This window comes from Gracilinanus agilis, chromosome 1, assembly GCF_016433145.1.
Source record: "Gracilinanus agilis isolate LMUSP501 chromosome 1, AgileGrace, whole genome shotgun sequence".
NCBI lineage: Eukaryota > Metazoa > Chordata > Mammalia > Didelphimorphia > Didelphidae > Gracilinanus > Gracilinanus agilis.
In genome coordinates, this window is record NC_058130.1 from 446,908,970 (window position 1) to 446,923,624 (window position 14,655).

The 14,655-nt window shown below is 35.9% G+C and overlaps 1 protein-coding gene across 1 annotated transcript in view; it reads right to left on the reverse strand.

The window, feature by feature from the left end:
* Positions 1–14,655, reverse strand: part of ANKH (ANKH inorganic pyrophosphate transport regulator) — a 189,479-nt gene that overhangs the window by 67,203 nt on the left and 107,621 nt on the right. Inside the window, exon 3 of the mRNA XM_044681999.1 lies at positions 3,213–3,429. Coding sequence (XP_044537934.1) covers positions 3,213–3,429 — 217 coding nt within the window. The remainder of the gene's footprint in view (positions 1–3,212; positions 3,430–14,655) is intronic.

A 14,655-nucleotide genomic window follows, 5' to 3' on the forward strand; every position in this document is an offset into this window, starting at 1 on the left:
TCTTTTGTATCCCCAGTGCCTAGCATAGTGCCTGGTTCAGAGAAGGAAATTAATAAATGCTTGTTGAATTAAATTCACAAAGGAAATATGGCAATTACAAAAATACCTGAAAAGGTTAAGAGAGTAAGTTTTGGTTATAAGAAAAATTGTCAGGTCTCATAAAAGCGAACATGAAAGAAGATGAATAAATCATCATGATCTTAGGGATAATGACTATTTAGATCCTCAGAAATACTCAAATGTATAATTAAATAACAGATTCAGGTGAAGAAATACATTATTTGTAAGTAACTGCCATATGCTTATTATTCAGTGTTGATGGAAATACTTGTTTGTTGGTCAGAAAAAGTTAAAAAATATTTTTTACGACAAAAACAAATCCAGCCTTTAATATGCTACAGAATCCTTTTCAGTTATATAGCCACATTCACTATCTTATCAAACAGGATATGTTTGAAAATTGGAACTCAATTTTTTAAAATTATTATTATTATTTTTTAAAACTCTCACCTTCTGTCTTAGAATCAATACTAAGTATTGTTTCCAAGGCAGAAGAGTAGTATGGGCTAGGCCAGTGGTTCCCAAACTTTTTTGGCCTACCGCCCCCTTTCCAGAAAAAATATTACTTAGCCCCCAAGAAATTAATTTTTAAAATTTTAACAGCAATTAATAGGAAAGATAAATGCACCTGGGGCCATCACTGCTCCCCTGGATCACTGCAGCACCCACCAGGGGGTGGTAGCACCCACTTTGGGAATCACTGGGCTAGGCAATGGGGGTCAAGTGACTTGCCCAGGGTCACACAGCTGGGAAGTGTCTGAGGTCAGATTTGAACCTATGACTTCCTGTCTCTAGGCCTGGCTCTCAATCCACTGAGCTACCCAACTGCCCCCTGGAACTCAATTTTAATGCATAAAATAGAGTCACTTTACTGAAACGACTTTTCTTGAAAGGCAAAAGTTGTCTTTTCTCTGGCTTTGGTGGGCAGCAGCTTGAGTTTCTTGGCTATGGTTTCCTGATAAACAGGACTTAGACTTCTGACCTCTGAATCTGTTCCACATACTTTTTTGAAGAAAGATAAAGAAGGAAATAATCGATCCATTTATTTTGGAGCTCAAACACAAAAGAGCATTAAAAAACAAAAAGGGTTCTTTTAACTAGTATAGAAACCCCTTTGTTGTATTAAACATGGAATGGTTTGAAATTTAAATGCTTTTAGGGAAAAGGTCCAAGATAACACTAGCTGAAGAAACTGATCTGTGAATACCAAGATATCATTCAATCCCTGAAGCAGCCCATGCATGTGCAAAAAGCACACTGATTTCAATGACCATTTAGGGCACATATATGGAGACTTGGGGAAGAGGACTGAAGAAGCAAGCAACCTTTCTGCAAAGTGTTTGTGAGTGTGAATGCTTAGCACTGGGAACCAGACTGGATATTTGTGGGGCAAGATGAAAATCTACACTCTGTCCTTGGCATAGGAGCTGTGAAATATTAAAAAAGAATAATAAGAAAGGATCTACCACAAGAGGTGGCATTGTATGCTTTTAGACACAGGTAGGAGAGACAATATTAGCTTTATTCATAATACATTGTAAATAGCTTAGAGGAAACCACAGTCTCCTTTAGTTATACTACATATTCACAGTTCCTGCATAAATCAATGCCAAATTTGAAGTAAACAATGGATTTGTAAAGTGTTAGTCACAGGTCTTTGTGGTCAATGGGGTTTTGTAGATGTGCCAATCAATTTCTAAGTTGAATGAATGGAGTCGGCTTAAAGCCAAGGATTTCAGTAATCATGTCTTTAGGGGTTTTATCACCTCCCAAGAAGCCAGCCAGAATAAAGCTTTTATCATAAAGACCTTGATAGGCCGAGGATTTGGTTAAATTGCAGAACAATCCTGCATGGCACAGTCATGTAGAGTGTTGTGCAAAGACCACAAGAGGGCTGCTGTTTGTCGCACAACCTCAGAGCTGGCAGAGCTTTCCAGAGCCACCTAGTTGGAAACTCACACCTGACAAAGAATACTCTTTATAGCATAACAGACAAACATCAAATCTTCATCTGAAGACTTCAAGAGAAGGAGAACCCGCTTCCCTTTAAAGTAGCCCATCATGCACTTAAATAGCTTCCATTGTTTGGAATTATTCAAGTGAAGCTACATCTTTCCCCTACTGAAGTTTCTACCTATTACTAATATTCCTATTATTCCCCCTAAGACCAAACTGAAGAAAGCTAATCCTTCTTCCAAATAACAGTACTTGAAATATTCCAGAATACCAAAATTGCTGTCTTTAGTCTCACTATTGCTCTCTTAGGCTAAATATGTATATGATGATTTCCTTTAATTCATTCTCATATTGGTTACCAGTAACCTTCCTGTGGATATTACCCAGCTTCTTTGTACTCTTCCTTAAAAGTGTGCCCAGAATTTAATTTAATACTCTAGTAGTGGTCTGGCTGGAAAAGAACACAGAGGGACCATTTCCTACTCCATTCTGGACCCCATGCCTCTCTTAATACAGCATAAAATCTCATTAGTGTTTATGGGCAGCCCTGTTGCACAATTTACACTGGGCTTACAGGCCACCCTGCTCCTCCTTCCCTTTTTCCCCAAGGATGTTTTTTAATTTCACAGATCCAACATAAATGTGTCTAAGACAATTCTCATGTTAATTATGATCACTGCCTTATGCAAAAGGAACTTTTTTTTTCCACGATTAAACTTGTGCCAGATCCCAAAAATGAGAACATAACAGGGTCTACTTGTTTTAACCAGTTACCAGCATCTCAGACAAAAGAACTTGTGATCATTTTAGTACCAAATAGTGTCAGTTCTAGTTGAGGATAGATATGAAGTTACAGAGGGTTTGCTGTCTCACTTTGCTTATCTCACATTAAGGACCAATGGAAAAGCTGAATAAGAATCACAGGTTCCCAGAGAAAAGAGAGGTCTTTTGCTTCTAGAGTTTGGGGATAACTTTGTAGATGAATGCAATTTTTGCTGGACATTATATTTACATGGGGAGACATATGATTTTCATGATTTCATTTATTTATGTTTATTATTACAATCATGGGAGATATTTTATTATTTACATAATAAATTAGAAGAAATTATACATATACTATGTTGAAATAAAGTTTAAGGAAAGAAGAACCATGAGCACTGAATGCATTGTGAAGTGAGTCAGTGGCATCTTACCTATCAAAGTGTGAAAAACAGCAGCTATGGCACCTGCCACCACCATGCACAGAACAGCTTTGGTCCTGTCTCGTTTGCTGTTCACAAATACCAGACCCACATTCTTAAAGTCACTCATGGGGCCTGTGAAGAACTTCATCAGGGAATAGGCCAGTCCATAACTGGCCAGCATTTCGACTGCATCTTCCTTTACAGCAGCAATACCTCGATTCAAGGCCTATAAGGATAAGAAAAAGAAACAAAGAAAACCAAACATTAACACAATAGAGTTAGATACATAACTTGAAACCAAAGGAAATTCAATTTTGAGAATACAATTTAAGTAGATTATGTTTGTATGGAAACAATTAGCATTATATATTACTACTCTAAGAATCTCAAATTTAATTTGATCAACTAAATTGTTTAAAATTTCAAGGATATGTTAGTTCATTGGTGTGGGCATTCCCTCTACCGGCTCACATTGCAATGCCTGTATAACTGAGTATTTTAGATAACTTTTAGGACTTGCTAAGGCTAAAAAGTTCAGACAAATTCAAATCTAGCCTCAGGTCTTCCTGACTCCAGATCCATTGCTCAATCTCCTGTGCCCCCTTGCTGAATATTTGTACCTACTGAAACTTGGTAAAAATAAGTTGTTCCTGGTGGTAAAAAAAAAAAAAAAAAAAGTTGTTTGCTTCACCTTTGTCCATACCAGTCGCATAATAAGTATAAAGCAGTAACTGATGAAGAGAAATTCATTGGTAAAAGGAGACTCAGATTCTTACCCAATATTTCATTACTAATAATTTGTGAACCCCTTTTCTTCTCCCCTGTGAGTTTTTAAGTAGTCGGTATGAATTAAAAAGAAGCCATTTCATTAGTCTTCCTCTAGTGCATCATTAGGGGGGTGAGGGAGGAGGAGATGATCCTGGGTCATCAAAAATTAAGCCAGTAGAAACCAAGTTGTCTTGGACCCTATCAAACTGGAAAGGCTTTCCTTATGGGCCTGACCATGGGCTTTTACATCTGCTGCTGGAGGACCAGCCTACCTAGGGTCATGGAGGCTCATCACAACTTTGGCTGAACTGGGATTAACTTTCTGGTTCTTAATATGAGTGATGGATCTCTTAGAGGCAGTACGGTGCAATGGATAGAGAGGGGCCTTGGCTTCAGGAAGCCTTAAGTTCAAGTCCTGTTTCTGACACATACTAGCTGTGTGACTCTGGGCAAATCATTTAATCTCTCATTTTTCTAGCCAACTCTTCAAGAATAAAAGTTGGAAAAAAGTCATCGGTAGAGGGAATAAACTTCCTCCTAAATGTGCCAGCAAGTTATCCTATAATAGAACTTCTCAGATTTAATAGAAGGTTTTATTTGTTTGTTCTCAGAGAAAAGGTTAATCATTTATAGCCTTATAAAAAGGAGCTGAAATAGCCACAGTGATAAGCTATTTCTACATATGCTCTGTCTACATATTATATACTTTAACTTTCAGGGCCTAATCCGAAACACTGAGCTGAGATCTGAAAATATGTGACAGACTTTTACTTGCATATCTTTAGAATACACTTTGGACAAGTAGAACATTTCAGAACCAAAAAGGTCCTGAAGGATAGGGACTGAATTTTTTATGACCTTGGGATCTTCCCCATTCATTAGAGCAGTGATCTGCATACAGCAGGGGATTAACAAATATTTGGTGGAGTGTCTTTATTCACTGCATTTAATGAGGAGCAACTACCTGACAAAAAGTTATAAACTTGTATCCCCCCCAAAATAAATGTATCCATGGAGGAATAATACTTTCAGGACAATCTCAGAATAATCAAAGGCAAGAATTCTAGGTAGCTGCTGTAAATCAGGATCATCTTCCAGACAAAGCCATTCTGATTGCTAATGCAGTGTTTTCATTTTTACTTCCAATCTTCTTTAATTTTCTTTAAATAGTAGCTTAAAACCTTATTTAAAGATTCTCATTTCCATTTCTTAAACAACACACAGCTTGTCAAGAAACACTTTCCTATATGACTGATTTTCCATTTCACCAAAGCTTTTCTTATGTCTACCCACTCTAAAATCAATCTGAAAACTCAGGAGCCCTGATAACACTTGCACACAGCAAGGGAAAGATTGGAAGTGTTGGCTGATTCTTATTCAGTGAAATACACCTATAGTACTTGAAAACCTCTATTTAATTTAACTTCCTGTTGTCTGTCCAATTACATCTAGTTCAGAACAAAACCTACATAACCCACAAACATTTTGTTTACAGTCTTTCACAATTCTGGCTATAATCCCTTTATCTACTTTGCTCAAATCTTCCAAAGATTACAGGCAAACTATGAAAAATAGCATCTTATATTTTTATATTGGCAGGAGTATCAGTATGATGAGGTAATTTTATAATTGCTTATAATAATGCAAATGCTTATGACACCTTCATCACAACCAAACTAGGATCTAATTTTCAGATCAGTCATTGTTCTCCTTTGAGTTTCAGCTTCCTCATATGTAAGATGACAAAGTTTGAATAGATCATCTTTAAAGTCCTTTTCCATTTCTTACATTCAGATTCTTTCCTCTGGACACACACACACACACACACACACACACACACACACACACACACACACACACACACACACACACACACATTTTTGGGCATGCATCCCTCCCAAAGGCTTTGATTTCTACAAAAGGTAAATGAATTATTTAGGATACTTTTAGAAAACATATAAAAATACATTTAAATGCTATAGTGCTATTCCTTGCTAAAATGATTTGAATTAACCTTAAATAAGAGTATTTATTAACAGTTCTCCACTTTCCATTTCTGTTGATATACTTTATTTGGTCTTAAGGATGCAAATGCATAGGAAAGCAAGATATACATTAATGAGGATGATAAATGTTCCCAGTGTGAAAAAAATTTCAGTTGACTCAATTGCAATATCAGAAAATGTTCAGAAGACACTTAATTAGTACCTTGTACCACAGTTGGATGAATGCTTGTGTATGAATACTAAGGAGAGAGTAGATGGGGAGAAACTAATTGTGGTTAAATTATACAGACATTAAACCTAATTCCTGGACAATATCCTAGTGGAATGCTTTATGTTAAAATGTTTATTTTAACTTTTAAAATAAAAATATTGTTTAACCTGGAAAGAAAAGATTCTTAAATTTCTTCCTCACAATCCAGATACTGAAAATGATTAGATCGAATCATTTTATAATTACAACACATTTACAGCTCATTGTGCAACCATGGCTAAAGAAAGTAAGTGTGGGAAAATGCATTTATGTCAACTCTAATTATTGTTCATAATAATTTACATTTATACTGCTTTATAGTTTGTATAATCTTTCCCTCACAATATCACTATAATTTAAAATCAGAAGATCCTAAATTTAGAGTTGTTAGGGGGCCTTTGATGTTATCTAGTCTAACCACCTCATTTCAGAGGTAAGGAATCTGAAGTCTGGGAACAAATTCTATTATTCCTATTTTATTAAATGAGAAAATTCAGGCTCAGAGAGGTTATCTGACTTCTTGAGAGGTCCTGAAAGATAGATTATAGATAACTGACACATAAATCCAGATCTTCTGACCCTTGACAGGGAGCCTTCTTCATTATACTGTTTTAATTGTATGATCTTCACAGACTGTGGGAAACTTAATGGTTAAGCAAGCAATATTTTTGTGTGAAACTAACTAGCTCAACTGATATGAATTGTGGGATCCATATTGCTGAGAGAGGGGGCACCATGAAATTCTGTGCTGCAGCTTGAACCCCTCACAGCAATATGGATCCCACAGAGTGAATGTAAAGCCATGTTTTACAATACTCCTTAGTTCCTCCCATCCTTCCCCCAGCCAACTTCCAACAAACTATACTATATAAATCTGCAAAATAAAGAGTAAGAATGGGTATAGTATTTTCCACAACACTAAAAGATGTTATAGCTTCTTTTGCTTTTACTACTAATCAATGCACAAGCCTTTATTAAGCAGAGTTGTATGCCAGGGCCTGTGGCTATAAATATAAGAATGAAACAATTCCTCCTCTCAAGAAGCTTGCATTCATATGGGGGAGACAAGAAATATAAATAAGTATATTCAGAATAAATATGAAAAACCATAAATAAACATAAGGTAGTTATTTAATGCAAGTTAATTAGAAGGAAAGATACCAACAATTTTGTAGATGAGGAGATCAGGAAAGACATACAATATGGCTGTGAATAACTAATATTCTGCTTTCTGACAATCTGAATTACAAAGAACGATGGAAAGAAGGATGATAGACCTGAGTCAAGTGTGACACATCATCAATAACTTGCATCTGAGAGGCATAAAAGACATGATCAAGGACAAAAGTGACTGGACAGACCCATCTTGTTTTCATAAAGAAATAACAGATGCAATTGAAATGGCACACTATACATAGGAATTCCTAAAATATTAATAGTAACACTACATTATGTAGATCTTGCAAGGAGGATTTGTGGAAAGGCAGGGCCGAGAAATCATACATAATGAAAATATAATTACAATTTGTGTTGCTAGAGAAAGTACTTGTACACTTATTAATTAATAAATTAAAGTATCACAATAAGTATTTGCTTTGTGAAGCAATTAGGAAGTACTGTATTCTTCCCAAACCACTTCTCTTTTCTTTGCCAAATGAACCCCAACTCATCGAGTCAGTCCCATTAACACATTTCCCACTAAATATGATCTCTGACTATGCCAAGAAAGCAAACATATAGATTATCTAAAATTAAATAACTGTAAGTACAAAAATGCCTCTTAAAACTATGTCTGATATTCAAGTGTCTTTTCTTTTATGGAGCTTCTGCTTTAAAGATAAAATGCCTGTCTGTCCTTTATTGCAGTGATCATAAAGCTCTAATTTTGAGTGTCAGTTCAATTACTTACTAGCCATGTGACTCAAGACAAATTATTTAATATGCACCTCAATTTCCTCATTTGTAACACAAGAATATTTGTACTTAAACTATTTCTAATCTTACATTTGCTGTTTTAAAATAGAAAAATGTGTTAAATTACAAAACAGTATATAAACATGAGACCTTTTAATGACAAAATGTTCTTTTTTCAACATGAGGATGCTAGAGATGTCTTCTATGGTACACAAGGTCATTTCTTCTTTTCTCTTTTGTACCCTAATGTTCATTTGGGCTAAAGTTAGAAAAAACAAATACTTTCTACAGCTCCAAGAGGCAATGACTACACACAATATCCCTGCCATGGTAAAACATATTGGTTTTTATTTGCACTGCCTCCATTCTGTATAAGCTTCTGACCTTTGGGGGTTATCCATGCATGGTACCAGCCAATGTCAAGCTGCCCTGACCAAGGATCAAGAAACACGGGAGTTGAAGGGACAAAAAAGATTCTGATCAAGCGGAAAGCCTCCACTTCATTTTTTCACGACTTTGACATAACCCATTATTCTCCATTTGAGGGGGTTGGTCAGGGTCAGTATTACTTTCACAGATTGACAGTAACTGAAACAATCCTATGATGTATCAGGCCTGAGGAACGCCACATTTTATTTTATTACCCACCAGAATAATTCTAAGTAATTCTTGGGTCTTATAATCAGAAAACAAGTCCTGATATTCTAGGTTTCAGGGTTGCTCTACCCCCTATGGTAATGATGATTAGTGCAAGTATGCCTCATTTTATTGAAATGGAAACTAAAGTTTTGACTTTACTTGGGGGTGCACAGCCACAAAGTGGCAGGCAGAATTAGAATTTAATTCCAGGCCTTCTGATTCTACCACAGCTACCTATTTCTACCAGGACTCAGTTGATCCCCCTTTCTTATACTCTTCCCACTTCAGACTTAGTAAATCATATAATCTGGACCAGTGGAGAGAACTCTGAATGGGAAGATCCACCATAAAATCCCTGTGCTTCAGTTTCCTCATCCATAAAATACTACCAGGACATCATAGTTATCATGGAGAACAAATGAGACAATGGATTTAAAGTTCTTTGCAAACCCTACAGTAATTTATAAATGCCAGCTATTAATTATACATACCCTTTCTCTTAGTGATTTCAGAACTCCTAGGGCTTCAATTATTACCTGCACCATAGATTACTTCCAAATCTATCTTTAGTACTTGTGTCTCTCCTAAGTTTCAGATTGGCATTTCCAATTATCTACTGGACATTTATTTTCTAAATGTCTACCAAATGTGTCTAAAACTAAATCCTATTCAACAATTCAACCAGATTATTTTACTCTCTGCCTTGCCAGAGCTACCTTGCTTCTCTCTATCTGTACCTATAGCATCTTTTTTGATGGACCTTTAAAACATCCCCAGTCTCTGAAGAAGTTTGTCTACATAAAGGTTTTGGAACTGTTGTCCAGGGGCTAATATGTCTTGCTCAGGAACTAAATGAGTGAAAACTTAGCTGGACTGCTAAGACATAGATGGCCAAAGGCCAGACCATTCTCCACAGTCCATCTAGTTGTAGACTCAGACCATTGTGCCCAATTGCTCTGCCTCACACTAACTACCTTTTCCTCTGGCCACAGTAATTAAAGTAATAACTGTGGTAAAATCAAATGTAATGGACATCTGGACTAGCAGCAATGCAATGATCCAAGACAATTCTGAGGGACTTATGGTAAAGAATGCTGCCCACATTCAGAGGAAGAACTGCAGGAGTGGAAACACAGAAGAAAAACAACTGCTTGAACACATGGGTTGATGAGGACATGATTGGGGATGTAGACACTAAAGGACCACACCAATGCAACTATCAATAATATGGAAATAAGTCTTGACTGATGACACATGTTAAAACCAGTGGAAATGCATGTTGGCTATGGGAGTGAAGGGGGTAAAGGGGAAAGTAAAAACATGAATCATGTAACCATGGAAAATTTTTCTAAAAAATAAAATATTAAAAAAAAAGAAAATATCACCCTCCCCACCCCAGAAAAAGAATTCAGCTAGGTGGCAAAGTGGATAAAATGCCAGGTCTAGAGTCTGGAGGACCTGGGTTCAAAGCTGACCTCAGACACTTCCTAGCTATGTGACCCTAGACAAGACATTTAACCCTGTTTACCTAAAATAAATAAATAGACAACTGAATGAATGAAAAAAAATAAAGTAATAGTATCATTGCTTCTGGTAAGGGTGAATCAACTGATTCCTTTATGGATCAATTTAGAGGTTACAGTTAATATTAGATAATCTCTGACCAGCTCTAAAGCTATGATGATATGATCTCTGTAACTATTCAGACTAAAACTCTTCTCCTTGGCCACTACTTGCCCATGTGTACTCTCTTCCATTAGAAAAAGAACTTTGATGACTACTGAATTTTAAAATATTTGCAACCCCAGTTCTAAATAGGCAAAGGACATAATAAACATATAAAATGTGTTTCATTCATTTTTCATTTTGTTCTGGGGGGACACTCCCATATTTCCCTTTTAGGAAATCTCAACTTTCTTTCTTTCTTTTTTTTTTTTTTGCCAGTGACACAGAATAATAGACTTTGAGAGCACAAAAATACCTTACAGACAACTTAGTCCAACCATCTCCTTTTAGAGATGAAGAAAATGAGAACCACGGAAGCTAGTGTGACAAGTTATTATCTCACACCCAGTTAGTGGCAAAGCTGGGGGACTAGAATCTAAGTCTCCTGAGCCTCTCTGTACAATATTCCTTCTACTACCTGACACCTTATGCTGTAAATGAGAAACACCACCAAACACTTGATGTGAGATAAAATAAGAAAGCCAGGATACACAGAGATTAAATTATATAAATTTTCCTATATTTTTACTTTTACCAAGGATTATCAAAGAGATCCAGATTAATAGCTGACAGCAGAAATTAATAAAAGTCACTTTCTCATTTCCTTAAGCAATTAAATCCTGACCTATAATATTTATTTGTTTGTTTGTTTGTTTAAGCCCTTACCTTCCATCTTGGCATCAATACTGTGAATTGGTTCCAAGGCAGCAGAGTGGTAAGAGCTGGGCAAAGGGACTCAAGTGACTTGCCCAGGGTCATACAGCTGGGAAGTGTCTGAGGCCAGATTTGAACCTAGGACCTCCCGTCTCTAGGCCTGGCTCTCAATCCACTAAGCTACCCTGCTGCCCCCATGACCTACAATATTTAACAGCATAAATGAGCAAATCAGCCCAAGATTTATTTCTTGGTTGATAAGCTTACTCCAAAAGATGATTTGCTGTTTTAAAAGCAACTAAAAAATAAGAAATTTAAGTTGTAATATTAAAAAACCAAACAGAACAATCCATTTTTCTGTGTGCACTGGAGTCCTACTCTATATTCAACTTTCCTGACGATCACCATGCCTTCCCCCTCCCTAATCTTTTGCTCCATTTATGGCTCATTTATTGTCAGGTCCAAATTGCAAATGTATTAGGCAGAGAAACTGCCTCATTCTGATATCTATGTGGAGCTTGACATATAGATGACGTGTGATAAGCATAAAATAATTTATTGAAAGAAGTGAGGTTGCAATTTCAAATTGACACCCTGGCATTTTGTATTTGCATTTGTTTCTTCCAAGATAACTTTTGACAGAGCTCTCTGGTTTTTGATAAATCATGTATACTACTAAGGGGTTTCAAGATATGCCTTAAATTTAATTCACGAGTTAGTTCACTATCTGAAAATGAAATGGTAGCTAGATTTTCAAATAAGCACATCTGTGGTATTTTTTTAAAAAGAGCAATAACAAGGAAACTTCAGTTAATTTTGATTAGTAACGGTGACAGAAACTTAATATTGTACAACATAGACTATAAATTGGGGTACATTAGCAATCTGCAAATTGAGAAACTGAAAGCACTATTTGGGACAATAAAATGGTTATCTGATATAGTGCTTGTCCTCAAGGAGATTATGATCTACTTTCATAGTAAAGGCAGTTTTGTAAATAATAACACATATGGAAAGTGAGGCATGGCTAATGAAATTTATCTAAAATATACAATGAAATAAAATGCTCAACTGTCCATTTAGAATGAGTTCAGATTGAAATTAAATGTTTGCTGATGGTGACATCAATCTATTCACTCTTGAATTTTTAGGGAAAAACAGAAGAAAAGTTGCTATTGTCTTGCAAAAGGAAATAAATGTTTTGGAATTAATTTTTAAAATCTTTACCTTCCACCTTAGAAAACTGCATAGGTTTCAAACTGTATAGATATCAAAAGAAAACTGCTTAAAATATGTCTACAAACTCTTGTTATGCTAGCTTATTCCTCGAAAATACAGTACCTCAATTTTATGATTCAAAAAGAGATGTCAGTGTCCAAAATGACTTTTTGAAATAATTTTATGTTATTAACACCCTATGCTTTAACTTGCCCTCATTTAGATATTAAAGAGTTGATCGATAATGCTCCTTTTGGCTCTCTATTCTGTGATTCTAACTTTTATTACTAAAACTTGCAAACATCTGATAGCGGAGACATTAACTTTTCAGATTATTGTCCTCACTCAGAGTTGGGCTGGTATGCATTTTTGTTCGCTATGAATTCCTGGCCATGACTATAGGGGGTTATAACCTGGGCTTATCTACTCTAAATTTGTGGGCTTCATGCCTTTCCTATGATTAGGCTGGGATTTTAATATTCTTTAATGAGGGTCTTAAATTCTATTTTCCAATGGATGGGATTACCTGCCACAGTTGTCAAAAAGCATCAGTTATTATTTCCTTCTAATGGTCCACTACTACTACTTGCTACTACCTACCTCCATGCTAATTTCTTGGATTGGTCTGGGAATAGCAGCAAGTGGTACCCAAGCACCATATTGTAGTCTGAGGAATTGAATGACAGGCAGTGTGTCATTAAGATAGAGGAAGAAGTCCCCAAAGGAAAGGAGTTTCATCTATTTTTTTATGTGTATGGGGTCCCTTCATGAGCATTTTGACTAAGAAATTATCTGCCTTTAGTACTCTGGGACTTACTAAGTTAAAGAATTTTCTAGGACTCAAAAGAAAGAGAAGAGTAAGTATACTTCCTACAGATAGTGTTAACAGATTGTTTGTTAGGTATATATTCAAAGCAGAGATAAGATACAAAAAGGAGGAGTAGCTGGACAGCTTCTGGGTTAGCAGTTGCTTTAATCAGGAGAGAAACATGGAATAGGGTGAATGGGATATTACTAGATAAATTCAAAGAAGGCAAAGTTTCTTATCCTATGTATTACTGGAGGTTTGGCAAAATTTCTAACTCTTGGGTAATCTTTCTTATAACTTGAGTCTGGTAGTTCAAATAACAGGGTAATTCTTTGTGGTGATGGAAGAGACAATGCTAGACCTGGAGCCAGGAAGGTCTGAGTTCAAATATTGCCTCAGACACTTACTAGTTGTATGAGCCTAGGCAAGTCATTCAGTCTCATTGTGCCTCAGTTTCCCCATCTGTAAAATGAGGGGTCCAGATATCATGTGGACTCTAGATATCTGAAACTATGAAATATAAGATTCAGTTCTTTGAGAAGTAAATCATGAAAGTTTATTCTATATGTTTAAGTATACAAAATGACTATAGTAAATAGTTTTTTATTAAGAACTTTACAAATACTTTTCATTCATTCTCACAAAATACCTACGAGGAAGATAGGAATCATATTCATTTTTTGCTGAAGAGGAAACCGAGGCACAGAGGCAATAATCACATACAACAAAACTATATGAAGTTATGCCTTTTATAATTATTTCACCTGTTCCAGACTACTCTCCAGAGGGGTAGTTACATAAAACTTCAACTCTATCCCTTACAATTCTGGGTCCCTAGAAGACACAGATGATAAATATTCATTGATCAGCAATTTGAGTAATAAATGTCTTCATGGTAAAGCTTAAGCAGATATGCATTGTTTTCATTCACATTGGAGCTAATTAGATTCTACAGGAATCCCAATATTCCCTTAAAAAGTCCAAAACCTCATGACAGAGATTGCTACCATGGGAACTAAAGAATAAATATGTTGTAGAGAGAACCATTGTAATTAAAGCTCTTCTTGACCAGACATTGAAGAATGTGAGAGAAAAGCACTTAGGTATACAGCTGGCTGGCCATAACAGCTGGGGTCTCTGTGCCCAAACTGCTTAGATCAAGCAAAGTATAAGCTGTGAAATATCCTTGAATGTGTAAAAAAAAAGTATTTCAAGAGACAACCATGCCACTCGGGGGAAAAAGTCAGAGGGGTCAGATCTTGTTTTAAAACTTGGCACAAATTACCAGGTAGCTCTTAAAAGAGAAAAAAAAAGCTTTTCATATGTAAAAGTAAACAAAAAAAAGAAACTTCCATTGAAATTGGAATTGTTCCTTGATGCATTAAAAAATTAATGTGTATCCTTTTGAAAGTTTTTTTTTTTAATTTAAGATGAACATTTTCTTCTCTTGATTCCTGTTGGATCCAATTC